The sequence below is a fragment of the Brassica oleracea genome, chromosome C4 (assembly GCF_000695525.1).
Source record: "Brassica oleracea var. oleracea cultivar TO1000 chromosome C4, BOL, whole genome shotgun sequence".
Taxonomy (NCBI): domain Eukaryota; kingdom Viridiplantae; phylum Streptophyta; class Magnoliopsida; order Brassicales; family Brassicaceae; genus Brassica; species Brassica oleracea.
Window position 1 is genome coordinate 16,389,150 of NC_027751.1, and position 17,972 is coordinate 16,407,121.

At 33.6% G+C, this 17,972-nt stretch overlaps 1 protein-coding gene across 1 annotated transcript; it reads left to right on the forward strand.

Moving 5' to 3' along the window:
• The first annotated feature begins 8,960 nt into the window (after positions 1 to 8,960).
• On the forward strand, positions 8,961 to 11,161 carry LOC106340320. Its single transcript, XM_013779205.1, is given in 3 exon segments — positions 8,961 to 9,533; positions 9,536 to 10,813; positions 10,947 to 11,161. Coding segments are annotated over 3 exon segments (1,773 nt in total). The 5' UTR covers positions 8,961 to 9,106; the 3' UTR covers positions 11,015 to 11,161.
• Positions 11,162 to 17,972: the final 6,811 nt, after the last annotated feature.

A 17,972-nucleotide genomic window follows, 5' to 3' on the forward strand; every position in this document is an offset into this window, starting at 1 on the left:
TACTGGTTGTGATTCCGGTGTTTTAGGCATATATTTTCCTGCTTTTTGGTGACTTTGGCCTTTCGATTATTATTCTCCCTTTGGCCCCCTTTCTTAGTTTATGTGTTGGTTGTCTAGTTTCTTATTCTTAATTTGATTATCTTATGATACTAATAGTGAAATAAATATAATTTGTAAATGAAATAAAAATAATAAAAATTAGTAAAAATAATAAAATGATGAAAAGTCTTGCTATTTTTAGGTGTGAATAAATTAAATATTTAAAATATATTTATATTATTTTATTTATTTCTTGAATTTTAGAGACCAATAAGTGTGAGAAGGATTAAATAATACACAATTAGGAATTGATGGAGAAAATTGCAATAATTTAAAAGAAGAAGAATTTAAATACAAAAAAAAAACATTAGGACACTTGTCAACAAACCCCCCTTCCACATGTCATAAGAAGGGAAAAAGCCAACTTTATATATATATATATATATATATATATAGATGTACTTATATTATACGACGATGGCTTCTTTTTTGTTTTGTTTAAGACATGCGGTATGTTAATAACTTCTTATTTATAAAATTTAGACTAGGTGACTCACCAGCGCCTATGTGTGGATATAAACTTTTTTAATGAACCAAAATGTTATAATTTTGGATAATTTTTTTAGTTTTAGTTGTATTTGTTTATGCATTTTCATGTTATTTTAATTAAAGTTGTATTTATAAATTATTTAGTTGTCGTGTTATAATTTTTTGTGCAATATATTCAACTTGGCCATAATATTTATTTCAGAAATCTAGTGTAAAAATTGATCTTAACTGTGTTAATTATTTTGGATTCAACTTTTTGCAAATTTTTCTCGAACTTTTTAACCAAATCATTACTTTTAGTTTTTATGGTCTTCTTCAATTTTGACTTTTATAATTGTAGGATTAGTGAAAGTTGAAAGATATGAGTTTTAAAAATTATCTCATCATCAATCAAAACCATCTTTATAGAAACAGCTTCTTTAAGATATTTTTTCCAAAAATGTCATAATGTTTTATTTTGATTTTAGATGCATATATCTAAAGAAAAACGAAATTTTCGGATGGAAGTCATAGAAATTGTTTTCCTACCAAGGAAAAAGATATTTTTTTATGAATAAAAAAGATTTTATGTGAATGAATAATTGACTGATATTTTGTATTGATGTCGATAGTTTAATAGTTTAGATATATGAGAATCAGTTTCTTATTTATGATTTTTGAAGCATTTAAATAGTATTAGGATTAAGACTTTATGATGTAAAAAATTGCATAAAATTGTGCGGATATTTTTAAAGAAATAGGTATAATCACATATTTTCCTTTTTATTAAGAAAGAATATATTTGAAATATATTATAATTATGCATGTTAATAGTAAAAATATTGTATTTTCCATAAAAATATGGTTTTATTAATAAAAACTAAAATAAAAACGAAAATATTTCTATATATTGTCTTTTATATGAAATTCTTTTTTGATAAAAATTTAGTTATAAAAGGAATGTATTAATAAAAAGAACATAAAAATAAAATATTAAGAACGAAAGTTATAATAATAAACTCAATTAGTAATAAACCACCATAATATGCTTTTATTAATAAAAATGAAAGTAAAATAGAAATATTTATAGATATTGCCTTTTATATGAAATTCCTTTTTTATAACAATTTGGTTATAATAGGAATGTATTAATAGAAACATAATAAAAATAAAATACTAATAATGGTAATTATTTAATAAATTTAATTCATTAAGGGTATCAGTGTAATAAACTACCGTGAGAGTTAACGTGAGCGCGCCACATAGGAAAGTGACTTCTCAAATAATAATATAGAGATATTTTAGTTTTAAATTCGTCTTTAAACTTAATATATGTTTCATTTTTTTTATTATATTTGTTATTTGGAAAAAAGTAAAAAGGAAACTAAAAAAAAAATATTAGTATTAAAATTCAATATTTTTAATTCATTAAAGATATCTTTGTAAAAGCCGTTGTAAGAATTAACATGAACGCGACACGTAGAAAATTGACTTTTCAAATAATATTATGGATATTATTAGACTATGACAGCTTTAAAGAAATCATATTAAAGAAAATACAAATTATTTTATCCATTAATAAACTTTAGGTATATTAACATTTATATATTTGTTATCTTTTTTTATAGGCTCAATGAGGTTAATATACAAAATGAAGATGGTATTTGCAGAAACGTGCATGATTTTCTGAATTTGCAATTTTGGGTAGAATATGAGAGTGAAAAGACAATGATACCCTCAGTATTGACTGACATGGCTAGATGGTAGATTAAAACCCAGTTGTTAATATTAGTTTGCAAACATATGTCCTGACAGTTGGTATGTTCTTGGCAAAAATAACAATTAATAAAAAATTAATAGTTGACATGCTTTATACACGCTTCAACGATCTTTCCATGAGTTTTTGCTACTACTTCCCTTTTTATATTGTATTATGTTAATTCAAAGTTTAATTAGCAGTTTTCACAAAATTAAACAGTCATGGATATGGATATAAGCATGTTTTATTAGATGTATTTGGAGAGATTAAAATACAAAAACTAGTTTTTAAGAATTGAAACAAAAGCAGCAGTTACAACAATAAAACACCCCCATGAAAGAAAGAAAAAATTTGATGGAACAGTTTTTCGCGTTCATCGGTGATTGTAGGTTGGGGGGTGCACCATAATAGGTTCAGAGTCTCTTGATTAAATCATAGTGGTCTCAGAAGCTTCTTCTAGTTGGTAACTGTTCACACAACATAAACAAAATATCATTGGTTACTTCCGCAACGACAACGACACTGTGTCATCTCAAATCTGTGGGATAGCTCCTTAGCATCAATGGTGACAGTATTGATGTACCTAAACTCATTTCTTCTGAATATCACTGCCATGTTAGAAAACAAAAGCCAGAAAAACTCTTGGGTTAAGAACTAATATTGCTCTGGTTTATTTTCCTTTTAAATGATTTTTAGGGTGATCCAAGAATATTAATACACTAATATGTGTATTAGCCGAATATTTGATGTTATATCCGGTTTTTAAATAATAACGGGTTATATGATTGACTAAATTATATTTAAAAAAGATGTCATACTTTATCCGGATAAATAAAAAGTAATACAGAGAAATTTACAGTAATATAGCCATGAATTTTATAGTTGTAAATTTTATGTATAAATTGATTAACATTACTGGAAATACGGTAAAGAATCTGGTTATTCATCATGTAAATCTATATACTTATTTGCGTGACGTGGTATATTTTGAAGTTAGGAGTATTCAAAATATATATGTTGAATATCCAGGTATCTATTCCTCTATCCGGTTGTTATTAGAAATGTACTCATTAGTTCAAACCTATTTCCACAGTGACTATACAAGCTCTAAAGTTATAAATTACTAGATTTTTCAAAAGAACCATTTGAAACGAACCACACGGTCGTGTAAGAACAATTATGTAGGGTATTAGATTAACACACATGGATGAATGAGTATTGAATTAACGTTGAAAATATAATTCTATAAATCATGATTAATGGCTAGCATTATATAGAATAATTCACCATCTAGGCATGTTAGAACCCAATGCACAAAATCGAGACATTGAATATAACTGGATAAATTATGGTGTAACCAGATATAGTTATGTGATTCGATAATTCTATATAATGATTATACTGGATAAACCATGTATTGATAATGATTTTGAAAGCTTTTGATGATTTCAAAAGAGACCTTATTTTTCTTCCTCTCTTACATCAATAATGATGATTCTTCTACTTTCTCTCCACACTTCTTCCTCTTTCTTATGATCTTTCCAATAAACGGATGGAGCCAAACATGCACATCAAGCAGAGATTGAGTAGCGTGAGTACACACGCCACCGCGTTCTCAAGGAAGGGAGAGTGAAGGCGGAGATGGTGATCCCCACAACTATATTTTTTATGTTTAAAGCAAGAAAAGAAACCAAGATAGTAAGAATCTTGCGAATCTACCTGAAAACACGAGTTTTTCGGTAATAAGAACAATCTTACCGAAAGATGATTCTCGCAGATACTGTATCTCGTCCTCATTCGCAGATCTAGAATTGAGATTTCGGATTCTCCTACTAAATCTTCTGGAAAGTATGCAAATCAAAATCATCCATATCGGTATGGAAGAGAAAACTTGTTTCAGTCGGAATAAAAAATGAGATTAAAAATGGAAATAACAGTTTAGATCTGGAGATTAGATAACTTTTTGGGGTTTTGCAGCCAAATGACTATTATGTTTCTTATTGTTTCAAAAAATATAATCATTAATTCACCAACGTGCATGAAAGAGAATTAAAGAAGTTGTGTGAGGCCTATTGTTCGTCTCTAGTTACAAGTTTGAATAGGGTTAATACTGGAATTATAGAAAATCAACAGTGCAATGTTCATTTACCTAATTATACTTCTTCCTATTGTTATCTAGTGCAAAAACCATTTTTTATACATGTCTTTCTATCATATACTCTTCCGAAATAATATATTTCTTGGAAATCTCATTATTTAGGAGTGTTTTGCTTCTCTAATCTCCTAATATCTGAAAATTTCATATATATGTTGTTTTTGTAGAACTCACATATCAAACTTATATGGTAGCATAGCTTATTAATTCATTATATGGCTCTTCTGAAACAATTTTAACAATTAGTTTCTAGATATTTATTTTTAACGGTAGATGACTTAGCCAACACATATCACCACATATTTGTTTATTCTCAATTAGCAAATAGCATATTCATGAGTTTTTCGTGTCGACATGCACTTCATGAAAACTCCCCTATTGAAAATATATCTGATTTTTCGATAGGTAGCCACTTGTATTTTATTATAATTGAATTACGATGTACTTTCATAAAACTCATTCATTTTTTATTTTTGTTCAATATAATTTAGAGGTTAATATTTTCAATTTTTCCAATATGTATTTCCTCTTTGATATAATGAAAAGTATTCAGTGCCATTTTTATTCATCACAAGAGGAATATAATGCATCATTTTATTCAAATTTGGTTCTCCTTAGCATTGAAAACCAGACTCTTCGGAAATCCATAATAACTTTTGAATCACCGGATATGTACTTACGTTTCCATCATAATCTTTATTTTGAGACATGAGAGATTGTTTTTACTTTAATAATCATGTGCAATGAAACACTATTTGCCGAACATATATCTTCATCTTCAATCTCAAAAGCTAATATCTTTCCAATTTAAAATATTCACAAAATATTAATTAATGTAACCATTAAACACAATATTATTTCACAACAAAAGGTATATATATATATATGTTATAAAATATGAAGTTTTATCTTTTGAGGAAGATAACTATTATACCACATCAATATTATTCATTTATATTCTCTAGATCAACCAACAAAATTTAAAACATCAAGATGATTATCATCATTCAAGCCATGAAAAAATGGTCTGAGTTCATTAGAGGTGAAGTTTGTTTCATGTTTTTTAACGTTAAATCCCATCAACTAAGTTTGTTTCAGATAAAAACCCTCAAACTAAGTATTTAATGGAAATATCTCTAAACTAGCTTTATTTAATGAATTAAACCGCTTGTTTACAGTGCCGGTAAAAATTACCTATACTACCGCTTAATCTTTAGTTTGAGGGTTTTTATATTAACTAAACATAGTTGACGGATTTTACTATTAAAGATCTAAAAATCCAAAAAAATCCAAAAAATGTAAAAATATAAACATATAAAAATATGATATCATTAAAATTAGTAACTTAAAATCTTCAAAATCAGCATTTAAAAAAATTATGCAAATAGATGAGTTTGATTTGTTTTGAAATAAACATATATATGTATAAACTGAAAAAGTAAAAAATCAAAAAATATAATAAAAATATCTAAAGACTTACCAGTAGTAGTGGTTCTTTTTACCGGCACTAGAGATAAACTACTTATCCAAAAAATAAGTAACTAACATTTTCAAAACTAGCACTTTAAATAAATTATACAAATCGATGAGATAGATTTATTTAAAAAATTTATATTATATGTGGGAGTTAAAACCCGCAATTATAATTTTAGTGTGAATAGAGTAAAGTTTAGTCTGAATAGGTGATATTCGTTGGTAGTGATGCGACGCTGATCTTCTGTTGGCCTCTATTTTAGGGGTGAAAGAAGTTTGTGAAGCGAACCACTCTTAAGCAAATAGAGGCCGCCGTAAAAATCGCTTGAGTTCTCAAGGGGGATTAAAGTTTGTTTTGGCTCTAATCATTTATTTTTGATTATTTTTATTATATTTTCTGGTTCTTTACATTATTAATTAATACATATTTAATATTGATTTTTAAAAAAATCAGACTCATATATTTATAAAAAAACTTAAAATGCTAATTTTGAAAAATTAAGTTACTTTTAGATAATTTTATTATATTTTTGATTTGTTTTGAATTTATTAGATTATGAATAGTAAAACTCATCAGCTATGTTTAGTTAGTGTAAAAACCCCAAACTAAAGATTTTCTGGTCGTAGTAGTTTTTTGACAGACACTGTAGACAAAGGAGTTTTAATTCATTACATTAAGTTAGTTTGAGTTTTTTCCCGGTAAATATTTAATTTGAGATTTTTTTTACCCGAAACAAACTTAGTTTATGGGTTTTAACGTTAAAAATCATGTGTTTCACTTCTTTTCTTTTGCCTTTTCCTTTAATGATTCTCGATACAAATCGGTTATTTGTTTCGTTGTACGAAATATATGTACCCAATGTTCTTTCATGCCACATATATAACCAAAATTTCAGTTTGCTTTTAGTATCCCGACGACTTTTATTTTAGTTCAATTTTTTAATTGTTCTTTCACCATATAGACGTAATCTTATTCCTCGTCCTCTTTTATGATCACGATAATTGGATGGTGCAGATGCAGAAAAACAAGCATGAGAATTTAACGTCTTAAGTTGATTATTCTCTGCAACAAAGAAGACTTGATCAAGTCTGAGTATTGGATATATTTGATGGTACATTAGAACTTCAGAATATACAACTACTGGAACTTTGGTATTTGACTAGAAGAAATAGTTAGTGTTGGTAAAAATGTTAGCACCTATTGTCATTGAGAAATTCAATGGATGAACACACGAGAGAAGAAATAGACTCTAAGCTGAGATGTTGGTGTGTGCTAACCTTTTCAATGCATTCTCACCTACAACTTACAATTTCTTTCTAGTATAAGATCTAGTATGTTGGATGGTGTAACCTAGTCTCTCAGACCTTATGTGTCTTCTAAGTTCCAACATGTGTATGTGTAATATTACTGAAGTACACGTAATATTTTTATAACTTATGGACCGCCCACGGCTAATGAGCCACCCACACCCGCTTTCTCGACCCGTGAGCTCCATTCCGTTCTAATGGTCGGTGCGTAAAATTTTCAAAGGCTCGAAATCATGTTTACTGATCTTGCAATCACCACCCGACCTTTCCCGTGCTTTGGCCTCACTTACAAGGTATCGCGAATCACTTTCCGATAGGTCACCCATCATTCCACCACTCCAGCTCAAGCACGCTTAACGTTGGAGTTCTAAACGGATGTGTGACGGAAAAGGTAAGTCAACTTTGGTGACATAGGTTGCCAAATCAATTTTCTTAAACCCTTCTATATAATCACAACTCGTGATGTTACAATTCACCCCCTCTCAAAGAACACAACGTCCTCGTTGCGCTCCACGACAGGTCTCAAGACGCATTTCAGGTCAGAATCGAGATGACTAACCAGCTCTGATACCACTTATAATGCCCGACCACCCACGGCTAATCGGTCACCTACACCCGCTCTCTCAGCCCGTCGGCCCATCCCGTTCCAACGGTTGGTGCGTTAATTTTCCAAAGGCTCGAAATCATGTTTACTGACCCTGCAATCACCATCCGACCTTTCCCCGTGCTTTGGCCTCACTTACACGGTATCGCGAATCACTTCCCGAAAGGTCAACCCACCCTTCCACTACTCCAGCTCAAGCACGCTTAATTATAGAGTTCTTAACGGATGTATGACGGAAAATGTAAATCAACTTTGGTGACATAGGTAGCCAAATCAATTCTCTTAAGCCTTCCTATATAATCACAACTCGGGATGTTACAATTCTGCAGGTCAATTGGTGACAACTTTTCCTGTGGGAAGGTTGTTAAAGGGTGAGGTCTTTAGTTTGAGGGACGCAAGCCAATCGTACCAACAACCTAATTATGGAGTCAGTGAGGGCTCATAAGTGAGAGGTTGGGATCGATGCTCTGCAGGGCCAGCCTGGGGTCCACGGGACGGGTGGAGTCCACGGGACATGTTGTTACAATAAAAATCGACTTTTTTGTGATAACCCGTCCCACAGATCAAGGCTCACAGTCCTGTAGGGCACCGACTCTGACCCCTCACATGTGAGCCTTTACTGTCTCCCTCATGTAGGTTATTGATGTGCTTGGCGTTCCTCGAACCCAAGACCTCACCCTTTAACTACACTTCCACAGGACGAGTTGTCACCAATCGACATGCAGATCAATTGGTGACAACTCGTCATGTGGGAGTGTTGTTAAAAAGTGAGATTTTGGGTTTGAGAAACGTCAATCGCATCAATAACCTATATAGGAGAATCAGTGAAGGCTCACATGTGAGAGGTTAGAATCAGTGTCGTGTAGGCTGGGTCCGCGGGACGGATTGTCACAATTTTAACATTTCTACAATCAATTATGTATATGCACCAGGCATGCCGTATCATCTGTTTAGATATCTTTCGCAAGAGTGCCAGTAAAATGACTGTACTATGAAACTATTAGTCAACTTTTTGAATTGTTTAAACGGAAAGGACAATTTTGCATTCCACTTTCTCATGCGGCCGCTAGATGTCATCACATCACTAGGCCACTTTAGTTTCACTTTTCAAATAAACAAAAAACTCCCACTTTGATCTGCATCCACCTGGATCACATACAAACCCTATTTTACCTTTTTGTATTAAACCTTCTTTAATCAGAAAAAATAGCCAAAACATCAACAAAATCACAGATCTATCATGGACCACTTCTCTTGCAAGGGTACAAACAAGATGGCCAGGAGGTCCCACGCTGTTGTCGGCTTCAGACCGTGTTGTTTCTTTTGTGTCATGGAAGAAAAAGACCCTTGTGTTAGAAAAGCATGGTTAGAGTTATCTCTTAGTGATATGCACATGACCAGAGACGACACAGAGCTCGCTCTTACACTCAGTTTCATCTGGAGATTCGCCATGGCCGACCCCGAGAACCCCGAGTTACCGTCTCTCGGGGTCTTCGAGTGCATGGCAAAGTTGTTGAAGAAAAGTCTTGAGGATGCGGAATGGGTAATGACTGGTCAAAATGTGTATGTTCCATACTACGCAGCTCATATCATTGGATCCTACACCATGAAGAAGCCTGACTTTGCTGTGAAAGCTGTGGAGTCCGGTGTCATAGCTCCATTAGTGGAGCTATGAGAGGGAAAATGAGTTGGGTCGAGCAAAGAGTGGTCGTTAGGGCGTTAGGTCACTTGGCTAGCTATGAGATGACGTTTGAGGCAGTGGCTGCTTACGAGGATGAAGTGATGAGATTAGCCATGGACATTGCAACGACATGTGTACATGTTGTGTACGCAGAGTTTGTGAGTGTTCAAGAAAGAGAAGGAAGAGTGAGATATCATTGTGACTTGCTTACAAGAGGACTTGGAGGGTTAGAGATGGAAGACAGAAAAGCTGAGGAATGGGCAAGCCAACTCCAATGTTGGTCACTTCATTTACTCAGTTGCTTTGCCTACAAGAAAATGTCTATTTCTCTTATTTGCAACAAAAACTTTCTCAAGGAGCTTAGCCAAATGTGGGGTGGATTGGTTAACCACACTTCTCCTGCGAGCATCGGGCTAATCCGGATTCTTTGTTATAGCAAACAAGGGCGAGGACATGTTTCAAATTCCAGAGAAATAATATTGAGCCTATGCAATCTCTCCCGGTCTTCTGATGATTGGCAATACATGGGTATAGATTGTCTATTGCTTCTACTTAAAGACCAAGAAACAAGGTACAAAGTCTTAGAGACATCATTGCTTTATCTAGTAGACCTAGTTGAGCTTAAAGCTCTTAATGATAGAACAAACCTAGGTGATAGGATAACTAGGGTTCTTCTAATGGATAACAATAAAAAGAAAGGTTGTGCTTACACATACAAGGCCCAAAAGGCTTTGAAAGAAATATGGAGGATTAAAGTAGAGAGGAGAAAGTATATAGAGGGAGATAATCAAGAAAAGTTGGCAGAGGCTAGTGTAGTTGTTAATTTGATTAAGCAGCAAGCAAATCAATTGCTTTGTGTAGGAGACATAGACGGAGCTATTAAATGCTACAACGAAGCAATAGGCTTATGCCCTTTGAAACTTAGGAGAAAGAGAATGAGTCTATATAGCGATAGAGGAGAGTGTTACTTACTTATTGGAGATGCAGACGCGGCCATAAGTGATTGCACAAGAGCTCTTTGCTTGTCTGAACCTGTGAACTCGCATGGTAAGAGTCTCTGGACAAGGTCAAGAGCTTATGACATCAAAGGGCTTTCAAGAGAGAGCTTGATGGACTGTATTATGTTCGTTAATGTCCGGTCCTTTTGTGGCAAAATCCCTTACCATGCTGCTCAAATGATCAGCAAACAGATAGAGTCAACGTGGCTGTTTGAAGAGGCTAGAGAAACGAGGCTTCGAAAGATGATGGTCAAGGACAAAAATCATGGTATTTTCAATTTATTATGGGTTAAAGAATTTTATGTTCAGTTTCTTATGCTTATCGGAATAAAAAAAAATTCTGATCTTTCCTACATAGAAAAAAATTAAAATTTGATGACTTAAATTCATTTGTTTTCTAGGCTTATCCACGATAACAGAAGAACCCGGGAAGACGAAGGAAATGAAGAAACCTGATCCCTTGGACTGATGAATCTATCTAGTGACCCTTATCTCATAAGCAAATTAATTTTTTTTCCTTTTGGTTTCAAATTAGAAAGATTAGTAGTTTTGTGATGGATATTTATCAGAACGTTTAAGAGTTTATCACCAGAGTAGTATTCTTTTTTTATTCAACAACATGAATTATGCGAGTTTAAACTGGATGGTGACAAAACAAGGGCACAAGCACAATCGTCAAATTACATGTTCTTGTATTATCAGCAGTCTTTGGTGTAAGTTTTGATTATTCTTTCCCACTAATATTAGTGTGAAAAGTTTTTCAAAGTGAGTTTTCTTCTAGTATATTATTATAGTATGAAAAGATCTTTTCGTAATATATATAATAAGATCACGCCTTCATTGTTCTCGAAATTTACTGTGAAATCCTATAAAACTATATTTGAATTCGTATTTTTAATATATTTATGGTTCGTATAAGTACAACATTGTTTTCTTTTATGGGTTAAAATACTACGTTGTGTTTGCTGCCATTGGATTAAGTGGAAATGAGTATTTATTTATGTGAAGAAGTTAAATGGGAAAGGTGTAAACCGCAGATGGTGGGGAGGACCACAAAACCACATTGAGGTCCGCGTGATCATTCTATTACTTGTATGCATGGTTTAGTGTAGACAATTTCACGAGTTTTCGTATATTATTTGGACTAAATTCCATATTGAAGATGCAAGTGGAGCTGTAGATGTCAATAGTCTTCCTTGATTAACTACGCGACGAAGTCACTGATACTGGATGCATTAGTCGTTACTACATAAGGCATGGAGAGTGGTGGGTTACCATGTGGATGCAAGATATGCTGAGATGCAGAAGGATAAACTGAGGGTTTATGTCTTGACGTAGTCGTTGAAGTAGTTGTTGAGGCAGTGTGTGTCAGAGAGTGAACCAGAAGGCATGCGGAGTGGTAGAGACCATGTGGACGCAAGATGTTGAGCTGGCGTGGGATAAACTTGAGGAGCAAGTTTATACCGTGGAGAAAAGACAAGAGATAAACTTGGGAAGCAAGTTTATGCCTTGAGAATAAGTACATTTCAAAAAAAGGAAAGTGTACTTATTATATGGAAGTTGTCCATATCCATGTTCCTTGGAGTCTAGGGTTTCAAGAATGTAGAGATCACTATAAAATAGCTATGGAGTCGTGTGTATTTCATAAGACACTGGCTATTATTATAGAAGAATGGTGAAAATCCCATAGGGGTGTTCTTGGGTCGTGATGAACCAATTGCTGAAGTACTGACGACAGAGAGACAAATTTGGGTAGATTACGAATCTTTCAGTAATAGCTGTTAGGGTGTTAACAAACTGCGTAAAGCTGATAAGCAAGTCTTGTAATAGATTGTTTAGGTGCTTTCTAATAAAACAATAGTTGGTTACTTGTATATATTTTGTCTTTTGATTTATCTTCTGCATTATCTTATTGTGGTGTCATCTTTGCACTAACATATATGTTTATAATTTCTTACCGGAAGTATAAATAAGAATAATGAAGTCATGGCGACTATGATGCATATTTAAAGTTTTTGATTATATCTCTGAGGCTCCAGACCAAAACCATGTACCCGACTGGGTTGATGACTCGCGCGTTCTTAGGACCAAATTCTACCATCTAAGAAAACTGTGCAATACACAAATTCTGAGATGCGTTAGACTGGAATGTGTTCATTAATGATCACGATGTGAGTACAAGAAGAATTGAGTGAGTTTTGCGGTGTAATGCAAGACACAAGCAAGAACAATAAGAATAATGAAATCCCTAGTTTCTATGATGTGTTCCTCAAGTGTTTCTGATTGTAATTTCCTCAACTAACCGCCTCTCTTTATATACTCAATAAATCTTCTGATTATGCTCCTAGGTCGGCATAAAGCTCTAGCCGAATTCGAGATATTGAGCCGAGGTCTGTTTATTGATGGGTCTGTCGAGGGATGTAATACATTTCTAACAATAAGTCTCCCAGTTCATTTGTGAGAGGCTAAACCAATCTTAATGAATTTATTATAAAGGGTTCTAAGAATAAACAGCTCAGCGAAACGTCTCTCGAAGCGAGGTACTCTACCATACTCATGTCATAGACATGTCGTCATGAACGGGCTGTCATAGTTAAGCCGTCCAAAACTAAGTGTCGTAAATTGACTATCGCGGCCAAGCTGTCGTGGACATGCTTCTTATTCTAATCACACTTCTTACTTTGGAAGGTTTCGTGAACGGACTGTGTGGACAGCGTTATGACCGTCCAAATGAGCCGCCATGGATGAAGCGTCAATTGACTAACTGCCAAGGACAAGTGGTCGTAGACATCATCATAAACTATCATAATCAAACCATCATGAGTGGACATGTATGACAAGTTTGCATGTGGTACTGACCGTCCAAATGAACCGCCATGGATGAAGCGTCAATTGACTAACTGCCAAGGACAAGTATCGTAGACATCATCATAAAGAGAACTATCATAATCAAACCATCATGAGTGGACATTGATGAAATCGACGCGTTGAGATGTTTTGTTGATCGGCATGTTCTCGTGATCGTTGTGGTGATGCGATCGTCCTGTTGATGAGAAGAACGTGCTGACAATGTCGGCATGATGATGTGACCATTTGTTGGTGTGATTAAAGTGATACCGTAACGGATAACTAACAACAGATAGAGCTATTTAGAGAGCTTGATTCAAAAGGAAATAAGCCGTGTTTGATTACTCCTTTTGCGCCGTCACGGTCTTGTCGCGATTTATCAAACTGCTAAGCTTCTATTCTACAAGGAGATAATTAAGTTTTATTAGCAAACGCAATATTTTGATGACAAGTCATAAAAGTCGATATATTCAAGTAAGGTGCCTTGGGCTACAACTCAAGACTGTCTAGAGCCAAAGTTCAGACTCTGCAATACTAATATTTATCTTGGCAAACGAAATTTACAGAATAAATTGTTAAGAACTTCGAACGAAGCTTTAAAGCTATAAAATTCTAGTGACAATAATTATTCGATAAGTGTTAACTTAGCAACTTGATCTTAACTTCTATTCATTTATTTTCCTTAATGCAATCTTATATTTAAATATTTTCCTCTTAGGTTAGGTAGCTGCAAGTTAATCCAATGCATCTAGCTAGCCTCTTATTTATGTTTATGATTGTCTACCATTATCCTATAACTTATGAAAACCATCCATTTAGAGTAAATATCTAAGCCTCCCTTGGGTTTGCTCCTAAACTATGCTGCAAGTATTGAATCCCCCAATTTTGACCAGATTCCAACATGAAGCATGGTTAGGTTATACATTTTATATTTTGCAGTTCACTTTAGAAAGTGAAGGTCATCGATCATTCCTGTAAGAAGCCTATCTTCTCATCGAATGAACAAAGATCCAAGCTTCCTTTCTTTTGTTCTTTTGATTTCTTCTTTTTCTTTGCATTTTTAGTCATTCCACTTGATTTCTACATCAATATGGTCGCTTTCATGGCCATAAGTGAGTAGAGTCTCAAGTGGGGTGTGAGTAAGGTTTGGAAAAGGTTGAACCTTTAGAATAGTAATTTAGTTTTCTTGAGTTTTCATTCAAAGTTTCTATCTTTATATGGATTTTAATGCCTTGTGAGAGAATGATCCCCTTTATCTGTGAGAACTCTAGATGTTTGAGTTGGTTAAAAGATGAGATATGACCATGAAAGTGGCTTATCTTACTCCTAAGATCTCTAAACTAATGGATTATACTTTCTTGAACTAAATTATCACATAGTTGCAACCGTTAGTCTCTTTCGTACCAAAACAATATTTGCTTCCCATATCATCATCATATTGTTAACAAACTTCTCAAAGTTTCTATCTTTTTGCGTACTTACATTCTACGTTTAATTTGTTTTTTGATTTCTTTTATGCTTTTATTTTCTTCTTTACTTTTATGTTTTAATTTGCTTAGCAGATAGATAAAAACGCAAATTTTATATTTTTCATATCCATATTAAAATCCTCACATCTGCTCATCTTCTTGCAGCCTTCCAAAGACTACATAAGGTTCTTGCGGGTATCGACATCAACTTCACTGTCACATCCAAAGCCTTAGATGAAGATGGGGATTCAAAAATCTCTTCAAATGGACATTTCTTCTCAATCCACCGGCCTGCTTATGAACCTCATAATCGTGAGATCCGCTCTTCAGGAAGATTTTTCACATTATGGGTAATTGCATGTCCATAAACCAGAGAGTGAACCAAAATTGACAAGATCAGACTCATTAAGACTGTACATCAAGGCTGTGATTCACTCCTTGTTGATGAACACAGGTTTAGGATTTTGAATAAGTTAAAGTTATGCTGACACATACCTCTATGCCACTGCCTTTAGAGAGAACTGAGTGATGCTGCTGAAATTTTTTTTGATGCATTTCAATGTGATATGTTCGCCGACAGATAGCACATATGAAACCTTAGAAAACTGGACTAAAACACACCCCATCAAAATGAAAACGAACTCATATTCAGTTAGTTCAGTGCTACTAAACACATTCTTTTTCTTTCAAAATACCTCTTCAGTGGACAGCTCAGAAATGTGAAGTAGGCCATGCCGACCACCATTGTACTCAATCACCAACCCTTCCTCCAAACTTGATTTTACTGTGCATTCATACAGTTTACCGACTTCCGCATCACAGCTAATATCCTTAATCTGAGGACATGAAAGTCAGAAAAATTAGCAAGAAAAATTTGTAGACCAGTTGATTGAAAATATACCTTTTGTAGTGGCATAGAGGTATGTGTCATAGATTCATAAACTTATGCTGACAGATACCTCTATGACATTGTAGAGGAACTCCGACGTCCATAACAGCAACTCAATTAGATGTACAACCATACTTCTTGGGAAGCAAAACATATTTTTTGTTGAAATAGATGACAACTAAAGAGAAAAATAAATAATTGAAAAAGTATCACAAGTATATCATTCATATTGATGAGTACCTCCACAAACACTAATCATCGTTGAATAGCCATCTGAGGACTTTATCTTTGAATTAAGGTGAACAATATATGGGAAATCTTTTTCAGATTGAAAGACAGAAAGCAACGCTTTCTCAATAAGCATTCCTACAACATATAAGCCAACTATATGTGTGAGGTGAAGTATACCAGATGATTTTACGAATCATAGGAGACTAAATAAAGTTACATGAAGGGAAAGTGAATAACATACCATGATCAATTTCAGGCCTTCCTGGCCGGGGATATCTGATGACAAGATTTGTACAAAAGGTCGAAAAGTCATAATCAGCTCTTAATAGTTTCTTTGGAAGCAAAAGAGCACTGAGCTTTCTGCATATCTATGGGCATCAATTTTCATAGTGCATAACGCCTTTTAAAAGAAAAAAAAGGAATTGAGTAAAAAAATAGTAAACTAATTAAATCCAAAAAAAGTTTTAGATAAAATTTACATGTGTCTCTCTCTCCACGTGAGATGAGTGTTGATCCATGTAACCCTTGTAAATAACCAGATTCACATTTTATGGGTCTTACTTCGTAAAGACATGTTCAGTCGAAACGGCATCCCTCTGACATAATTACTGCACAAAATGTCTGAGATAACAAATAAATTGTAAATCTACATATTAACAAGAACACCGGTCCTAATAACCTCAACTAGCCTTTTTAAATTAGAGTACACACTGCATCGAATTCAGCATATGCCATTGTATTTTCTATTTTTCCATTCCATGCATTTCTTATAACCTGATTTTGAGCTCTTGCAAGTTCATACTGAACAAGAAACTAATTAGAAGGTTTTTTTTTTATCGAGATCCTACTCAAAAAGAAAATTTTGATGGAACCCAAGAAAAAATAATTAGGTAACACATTACACACCTTTTAACCTTTATGATGGGTAAAAATGGATTTAAAACCAGAAAAAGTAGAAGAATATATTTGATCCTGGATATTCTTATAGAGCACCATCAACCTTTTAAATTTCTTTTTCTTCCCATAATTTTCGCTTAGGTTAACTTGACTGTCAATGCATTTGATAGCCTATATAAACCAAAAATATATGGCTTAGTAAGATTAAGTTCCACAAAAAATTTACTTAGAAGTTTTGTAAGTCACCTCTTGATGAGCTAGCTTTAGACCGTTTGATAAATCACTATTTTTGATTTCATGCACTTCTATCGATCATGACGGTTTTTTCCCGTGTACAAGCATATGACAAATTGATATCACTTAAGCATTGCTGCAGATATATGAAATCATGAAGAATGAGAAATAAATACAAGGAAAGAGTGAAGATAATAGTGAAAATGTGCTGGAAGATTACCTCTTCTGTGGTTGGATTTATAATGAAATTTCCATTTATCCTTCCGATGGGATATTTGATACCATAAGATTGGCTGAAGTTGCAAGGGTCGCCACTAAATCAGCATCATGCTTCAAGTTTGATTTTAAATCATACGTGACCTATAAAACAAAAATTAAAAATTGGAACATCATGATACCAAAAGATAATGATATATTTATTTAAAAAGCAAACAAATACATGAGGGAATCCTACTATAAACAGTGGTCTTTTTGCTCTACTAATAAGTCGAGAAGATATGATTTCTTGCGCTGTGAAGTCTTGAGATCTTCTTACCATATGTCTCGTGAAATAAACCTAGAAACAAAAGCAAACCAAGAATAAATCATAAAGAATACTTTGGTATCTATATCTATGTTATAAAATTAGTTATTCAACTTAATCTAAAATTTTAAATAGATCATAAATTTAACGCAGTTTTAAGAATTTATCTTTCTGGTCGTCGCGTGGTATAATGCTAGACTGATTCTTAGTTCCACCAATCTACACAAAACTGTGTTCATCATCAACTCCCATCTCCAAGCTGCATATTTGAGGTCCAATTTCAAGTTTTTCGATGATAGGCAGTCTAAGGCTGTGGATAGTGATGGTATGGAGTGTT